The sequence below is a fragment of the Oryza brachyantha genome, chromosome 10, assembly GCF_000231095.2.
Source record: "Oryza brachyantha chromosome 10, ObraRS2, whole genome shotgun sequence".
Lineage (NCBI taxonomy): Eukaryota > Viridiplantae > Streptophyta > Magnoliopsida > Poales > Poaceae > Oryza > Oryza brachyantha.
The window spans coordinates 23,641-32,425 of record NC_023172.2 but is presented as its reverse complement, the minus strand read 5'-3'; the positions used below and the strand labels follow the sequence as shown (position 1 = coordinate 32,425).

The window sequence follows — 8,785 nt, the reverse complement described above, 5'->3', positions numbered from 1 at the left end:
TTGGGTTAAGTCCAATCTATGGTTCGATCTGGTTATAGGGGCTTGCCCGATCGACTAGGATTAATAAGTAACTTGGTGGATTACGCTGGTCTAATATTCAATTCAAGTCTATTTTTATCAAGTTTCTAGCCGATCCAAGCCTTTTACAGCCTATCGCTCATCCTATCGGTAAACGCTGCTACACCAACATCCGATCGGCTAGATATTTAGTTACCTATCGGCTCGATAGCCGATCGTCTTGTTTTATTGTCTATCTTGTCAGTTGCAGGATCAAACTGACTGGCATGTTCGCGCACCTTCTAAGATTTAGGTCCTGCTCTGGAGTTGTCTAAGATTGACTCCTAGGCCTTCGTGTGGGACACATCAACGTTCACATTTTTTACGTCAATAGTTACTAGGCGGTTTTCGATGAAGATCGATGACTTCTATTTTTGATTTTGAGTCGTAGGAACGCCGTACTATTAAGAGGGGTTGCAAGTGGCCCCATATACATCCATGAGTGAATCGGTTTCCTAATTCTAGGTCTAGGTTTAGAATTTCTAGAGCCCAGACCGGACAGTCCAGTCAGAGACGAATAATCCGGCCACCTTCTAGAGAGAATCCCTAAGTGTTGGTCGGACGGTCCGACCCCTAGCCGGACAGTCCCGTCAGTAGACTTTTTCCAACGGCTACATGATGTATGATAGGACTATAAATTGGAGTTAGTGTTCTAACCATTGTTGAGCCTTCCATTTCGAACTAAGGGTCTCCTAGGGTTGTTCTAGAACTTCTCAAGCTCTCCCAACTAGCCCCATGATCATCTAGAGCGATTATTGGGAGGATTTAAGTTTAGAGATGGAGTTCTAGCTGGAGAGCTCATGAGGGTTCATTTGGAGTCCATGGATGCATATGGTGACGCTTGAAGCTTGTTACTCTTAGATATCACTCTCTTAGACGGATAGGCGTCGTCCGGTAGCATCTGATTCTTCTGGATTGACCTAGAAGATTTGTGAAGGTTCCACCTAGCCTCTGCAAGGAAATTAGATAACTCTTGATAGTGGAAAAACTTGGGTTTTCGTCTATAGAGTTGTTGGATAGAGTAAATCGCAACCTAGGGTTGAGAAGGGTCGTTTGATCTTGATCTTGGTGGTCGATCAAGGATCAATATGTCATTTTACTTTTAGATCGTTAAAACACGTATAGATGATTACTCACAAATTATTTTCCGTTTACAAAAATGTTGTTTGACCTTTTCCGTTGGAAAACAAAAAGATGATACCGAGGTTTTCCCTGTACATATGTCCTCTACCAATGGATTATTAGGCCTAGTGGGTCTAAAATAGTTCAATTTGATGTAGGATGCTTTTATACATAATTAGTGAGCACATATAACAGAGACTACAGAGTTTTCCTCTAATAAGATAGAGTAATGAGCTATACATTTTATCACAAGTGTTTTCATCGGTAGAACATCTTACAAAAACTACATACATATATGGGTTAATTTGATCCATGCCACTGCAAATATGGCTATTAAATTTGATCCATGCCACTGCAAATATGGCTATTAAAAAAAATTGTCATTACAATTCATGTATTCACAAGCATGACATTGGTATTCACACAATATTTGATGTTGCCATGCCATACATCCCATGGCCACTTTGACCCATGCTGACTCATATGGTATTTTCTATTGTCGATATTGTCCATGGCTTGGCCTCTAGATGGTTTGGTTGGACACTGATGTGGTGAGCCAGCGACTCACTTTCCCCCAACCAAAACCCTAGGTTTCAAATGTGGCGACGATGATGACACGAAATGGAGAGGGAGCTTGCGGTTGAAGGGAAGTACAGAGAGGCAAGAGGACGCATGTTTAGGGAGCCGGAGGTGGTGGAGCAATGACCGGGAGGAGGAGGAGATGACAGAGCGAAGAGGACGACGCTAGCATTGAGTGGAAGGCCACGGTGGTGATGGGTTGGCGGAGCGTTGTGGAAGTGGTTTTGGAGACGGCGGGCGTGCAAGGGCACATGCAAACGAAGCGGTATCCCCAAGGGCCAATGGAAACGGTGGTGGTGACGGAGGCGCCAGCAGCGAGAAATTTTTTTTATTAAATAAGCCTTTTAGGAAGTAATTTTATTACTAAACCACCAGACAAAATTTTTCCAAAACTAAACCATTTAGCCACGCCAGAGTTAGTGGCATGGCAAGACAACACTGCCACGCAGCCTGGTCGGCATGGCAGTCTTGCATTGTCAGTGGCGTTGCCACGCCACCAACAATGGCGTGGCAAGCTGTTTCGCTACGCTAATGTTGGTGGCGTGACCAAAAAGTTCAGACGATGAAAATATTTTCTCTGGAGGTTTAGTAATAAAAGTATTTATTAAAAAGGTTTAAAAAATAAAAAAATTCCAGCAGCGGAGTGGGGCGAACTTACCGGACACCGTGACAGGTACTTCCTATCAGTTGATTCGCGGAGCCATCACCGCCTCTACAGATGCTGTCGCCATCCAGATTGCCTCAATAGTCATCGCCGAATTTTCCATAGAAATATTTTTTAATGGAAAATCACAAGATTAAAGGCCATGCGCACGAGATCGCAGGAGTAGAGGTCTATCGACCTTGGGCAGATCGACTGGGGACATGTCGACAAACCGCATGTCGACAGGCACCCACACCGACGCCTGTCGACATGTGGTATGTCGATAGGCCCCCACACCGATGCCTGTCAACATACATGTTGACAGACCTCCACACCAACGCAATACCACATGTCGACAGGACAAAAAAACTTTCGGCATCGCTCGCTATAAAAACAACGAGCTCACACCGCAGGCAAACATACAATCTTTCGCTCCTCAATCCTTCTGTACCATGGGAGAGGCTTCACTCCTTGAAGCAAGCAAGCAGAGTCTGCTTAACAGGCAAATTAGGATCGTCAAAAAGCTTTTTCAGCTTCTTCTAGTAGTCTACTTATGGAGAAACTAGAAGAGACTGAAAAAGCTGTTGGCAATGCTAATTTACTTGTTCAGCATAGTCTGCTTATAGAGGGAGGAGTAGGGATAAATCGTTATTAAGACTGTTCATACAACTTAATAGCAAGGTAAAAATTATTTTAAATTCAATTTGGTAGTTTCGATTTAACGGTAATATTTGCTAAGTTCACAGCTATTGAGAACTAATGGTACTTATTTACTTTGGCAACCTTACATGTCACTATATAAAACTACATAATTAGGATATTCATAACTTGTATCAACATATAGTTGTATTATGGTTTTATCACCTGAACGGGGTCTGTTTGGTTGTATCGTAAATTATTTAGTGTTAAATTTAGTAGTAAATTAAGCTAATATTTTAATAAATTTGATTTGTGGTTATGGTTAATAGCAACCATTGTTGTATATAATGATATCATTAAAGATTGTATGCCTGCGGTGTGAGCCCGCTCAAAAGTTTTTTGTCGGGGGCCTGTCAACATGTGGCATGTTGACAGGCCCCCCTGTCAACGTGGTATGTTGACAGGCGTTGGTGTGGGGGCCTGTCGACATATGGTGGGCAGGTCAACAGTCCTCTACTCCTGCGATTTCGTGCGCAAGGCCTCTAATCTTATGATTTTCTATTAAAAAAATAATATTTCTACAGAAAATTCGTCATCGCCGCTATCTCCGCCAAATCCGGAGCTCAAGTGTAGAATCGGGTGGGCTGGAGAACTAGGATTTTGAGTGGGGGATTGGGAATAGGGTGAGCAAGAGCTAGGTCCGACTGAAACAACCGTGATGTACTTTGCATCGAGGGCATTTGCGTCCATATGAAAATACATGTCAAGAAAATGTGTACAACTGTGCCAAGCATCTACGTAATGGCACAAATACAGATTTACCACAATACCGATGGCATGTCTGTGAATACATGAATTGTAATTGTATTTTTTTTAATAGCCATATTTATAGCGACATGATCAAATTAACCCATATACAAGCAATGGTGCCAAGACGAATAAGGGAAGAAAAGGTGCACTGTGGTTATATCTTCGATGTTGCATCTTTGATCTCCTCCAAGGTTATAGCCTGCAACATGCATATAATATATATAAGAAAAAGGGACATTCTTTAAGGGACTGGTAGAAATAACATTCATACACAACGTTTGATGCTGAGACAACGGCGAGCTAGATATTATCTTTTGAATCACTGATGTGCGATGCAGGAAACAACGTGAAAAGGAGACATGCCTGATCTTCTCCAGCGAAGTCATTGTCGGGAGTAAGAAAAAGCATGCAATGGCACTCCTTCCTGCAAAAGTTAATTAACTAATTAAAAAACAGATGGGTCCAACAGTTCATCACATACGTTTTACTTTAAATCCATTCGTATATTCCAAGATCCAGTAGAATAACATAAAAAATAGACAAAATAGTGTTCCTCCCTAGGAACAAAAAGGGGAACTTTTCTCTACCACCTCTTTCTGCCAGGATCACTTGCCCCTCAATCACACATAATTTGGGCTTGATTTAAGCATCAGGATCAAGGGATCTACGTGGTGGCTGCTAAGTTAGGATTAGAAAGAGGCCAGAATGTGAGGGAGAAAGAACCAGAGAGAGAGAGAGAGAGAGAGAGAGAGAGAGAGGGACCTGGGAGAGTGCTATTGTTTAAAAGGTAGTCACTTTGACCAAGTCAGTGCTAAATCGCAGAGTCAATGGGCCAATATTTTCATCGTAGGATAAACCAGTCTCAGATGACATAAGTGATGAAAAGCGCGCGGTTTTGAGAGAGGTGGGACGAATGTTGTCTGGTTTCAGAGTCAAGGGACAAAAAATATACCGTGCCAATAGTTGGCGGACAAAAACTATACTTTTTCCTAATATTCTACCTCCATTTTATATTATAAGTCACTTTGGGTTTGTCTCGTCTAAGTGAAATCCTTTCAAGTTTAACCATGTTTATAGAAAAAAATAGAAAAATTTCTAACACAAAATGAATATATTATAAAAATATATTCAATAGCGGATTTAATGAAACTAATTTGGTGTTGTAGATGTTAGTACACTTTTATATAAACTTGATCAAATTTAAAGAGGTTTAACTACTTAGGACAAACCGAAAGTGTCTTATAAGATGAAATGAAACAGAGAGAGTAGGAAGAAAGAAACAGTGGAACCTCAACAAGTTCTGCATCTATAACTAAACCACAAATATCATCACAGCATTATTTATGCACTATCATAGTAGTTAAAACAAGGTTTAGAAAAGAGCAGGACCTCTCACGCATAGGAACACAAGGGCAGTTCCAAAATCCTTGTGCTACCTCAGCAGCTTTGTCATCATAATGCCTGTTTAAATATAGACCATGAAAGGCAAGAAAAGTGAGTAAACGCCATGATCAAGCAGAATAGGAATCAAAGGGTGCGCACATGTAAGATGAATTACCTACAAGGGCATAGAGGAGCTCCAAGTTGATCCTTGTGATCAGCAAGTCCCTGCAAAAATATTGAGTTGCTAATCACCATCAAACAGCAAGGAATCCTTAATTTTTATTCTGTATAACCAAGAAGGGACTGCAGCAGTCCCCAGTTTATATTAGAATAGGAATAAGACAACTCCTCTCCTATGAGTGAACCAGAGAAGAGGAGCTGCACTGGAGAAAACTGTCAGGTACATTGAGTTTTATCAGTTGTTATCAAGGAATGGCTTGAGTGGTTCTAACTTCTAAGAGCAAGTTCAATAGTATAGCCAACTACTAGCTCTAATTTATCTATAGCCAATCTAATAGCCAATTCATACAATAGTTGTCTACAAAACATTAATATATGGTCTCACATATCATACATACATGGCGTCTTGGAGCCCGTGCTGTAGCTAGCTACAAATTAGTAGCCCACTCTCTTCTCTCTCCCCTCTTATTTCTTTAAAATATGTTTACAGCTGGCTTATAACCTGCTATTGTACCTGCTCTAAGAGTTAGCTAAAGGGATTCCGAATAGTGGTAGATTGTGATTGGCCCCTTATGTTATCATTTGTTCTCTCATTTACCAATGTGCTTCACATAACGCCTCTAGCTTAGCAAATTGATTGGATCATTTGTTTCCCTCAAATGGCACCATGGCAAGATTCAAGAGCTTAAGCATGCGCTCTAGGCGTCCACCAGTTCACTGACCCCCTTGTAGAGCCACTGACAAGAAAAAGAACTACATAACACCATTACCTTCTTTCACCTTCTCATGAAGACACTGATTATCAGAAGCATCTTACTGATATGATTTACATGGTGAACACACAACTAATTTTTATTTTTATGAACTCTGTTTCCATAATGTACCAAATAACGCACTGCAATGAGACCCAAAAGAAATTCACTATCCATGCATAACAGTGATCAAGATTGTCAGGATCTCAGCCTACATGTTCATGCTGGCAGTAGGAAATTAGAAGAAAAGGTCTCATGTGAGAAATATTTCATTTCTGTCTAACCCTGATACCATCTAAGGAAAATATAACTTAACTCATTTGTGCTGACGTTGTAGAGAATGATTAAAAGTAATGGGGACATGAGGACTCCTAGATCTAGCAATGTAATTGTAACCTAACTCATTTGTGCTGATTGATCATCTTGATGATGGGACTCAAATATATGCCTTTCATAATGTTTGATGTGGGTGTTGTATTGTCTTTCCTCATATATATCTATATCTATACTAATTAGGCACCTCGTACGAACTCTCACGCTAATTAGAAAGATCTGAGCATTGATTAATTAACTCCTTTCATCACAACCATTAGATATCATTAAAAATATCGTGGGCCTTTGATTTGGACTTAAGAAAATCATCTAAGTTATGGTCAGTTTTAGCTTTAAAGCCCATTCAGCTAAATTTAAAGTCCACTGACTGAACCAATATTCAATGATCATGTATCCGTACGTAACGATCTCACCTGCTACGATTAAAAATAGATAATTACTTCCATCATGTAAATCAACAGGAATCACACTCGATTTATCCATACATGAATTTTACTTATAGGTTTACTTCAGATGCCAAGGAAAATATTGTCCATCTCTAGGGCAATACTAATAATTAAGAAAGCCAAAATTCTTAATTAATCTCCACTGTAGTGGCAGATTAATTGATCCAGACAGAAATGGCAAATTTATTCATCTGAATTTGCAGCCACACATGCAAATTGCAACATATATTGAGCTCTATGTGAGTGGTTGATATATATTAAGGAGTTTACTCGGTTGTATGGACTCCTCAAAGATTGAATGTATGAATGTTTTTGTATTTCAAAACTATTAGCAGCTGTCGCCTAATATGGACTCTGTTGATACAAGGCACTGTAATTGAAAACTAACGAATTTGTTTATTATATGATTGAAATTTTAATATTTAGCAACATCTCAGGCAACGCACAGGTTAACAGCTAGTTTTTCTAATTCAAGATTGCGGTGCATATGCTTCTTAAATATGTGGCCATTCAGTAATCAGCATTAAGCAACCATGTTTTATTGTTTTTACTTTATTGTTGTTTCATTCCCCAAATAAGAACAGTAAAGAGAGAGGATCCTGGTTACATTAAAAGAGGGTTCTTTTGGTACACTGAAAATTACTACGGGTGGGAGAAGTCACATTTCGCACAACCTCTAGCTCTATGGCTTCTGTAACCACCGGAGCATCAACATTGAACATACTCCTAATTAATAATCAATCTTGTTATCAAGCTGCGAGCATGCGGAACAGCAGCATAGGCTAAGATGATGTTTGCTAGTGTATGGTCAGCTTGGGTAAGTGCAGGCCGACAGTGAAAGCAAAAAAGAAAAGAAGAAGCACTTGAACCAATCAAGAGAGAAGAAGATATAGTCCTGGTACCTTGATGACGACGGCGGTAACGGACTTCTCGGAACAGAAGAAGGTATTGGAGCGGCGGGCGTACTGCTCGGAGAATTTGCGCATAATCTCGATGGACTTGTCAGAGGCATCCGCTCCACCGGATCCGGCTGCGCATCCATGGGAATATGGGATGAGATCCCCAATTAAAATTGAATTAAACAAGAAGTGAAAAGAAAAGAATTCAGAAATCGAATGGGTTGGGTTGGGTTGGATTGGATTGGGACCTTGAGCTCGAGGTCGGACAAAGCATTTGCGTAGGCCTGTTGAGGTTGAGGGGCTGGGCATAGGTGAAGTGAGAAAAGGGCTAGCGGCGGCGGTGGAGCTCATCGACATCATCGCAAGTGGGACTTGGAGATTGGAGTGGTGTGTGAAGGCGTGAAGCTCCGCGAGGGCTGCAACTAGAAGAAGAAGAAGGGGGAATGGATATTTGTTGTTCCTCTCGTCTCCTCCTGCGCCACCTCCGCCATACACGACACGAGTCCAACACCACACCACACACTCGCCTTCGCCTTGTTGGACAGTTTGGACCTTGTTGGCTCCCGTCCTTCCTGGCCCGTTAGTTTGCAGCTAAAACTCTCGTATCAAAATATTAGCATTGTAAATGGTTAATTTGGTCATTGTTTAATTTGTCATCAACATTTGCCTATAACTCATACATGTTATCAAAATATTGGAATTAACAAGAACTTCTTCATGAGTTGGTATTACCTATATTTTAGCATAGTAGCAAACCAAATAAAATCCTCCTGTCCTTTGGTGTTGCCCTGATCCGTATAAACCAAGCCCAGGCTTACTCTACGCCGTAGTCCTATATATTCGCATGGATATTCCATTGAAACCATTTACAATTCACAAGTTTATGACAACACTCTTCTATTTTCTTCCAAAAAAAAACATTACAGATGATACACAATATAC

At 40.6% G+C, this 8,785-nt stretch overlaps 1 protein-coding gene across 1 annotated transcript; it reads right to left on the bottom strand.

The window, feature by feature from the left end:
• Positions 1 to 3,745: 3,745 nt before the first annotated feature.
• On the bottom strand, positions 3,746 to 8,354 carry LOC102706226 (ferredoxin-thioredoxin reductase catalytic chain, chloroplastic). The gene is made up of 6 exons (XM_006662061.3): positions 8,092 to 8,354; positions 7,847 to 7,974; positions 5,409 to 5,458; positions 5,240 to 5,311; positions 4,214 to 4,274; positions 3,746 to 4,049 (listed from the first exon to the last, which is right to left on the bottom strand). Exons 1-6 carry the CDS (start codon positions 8,201 to 8,203, stop codon positions 4,005 to 4,007), a joined length of 468 nt encoding a protein of 155 aa, XP_006662124.2. The 5' UTR covers positions 8,204 to 8,354; the 3' UTR covers positions 3,746 to 4,004.
• Positions 8,355 to 8,785: the final 431 nt, after the last annotated feature.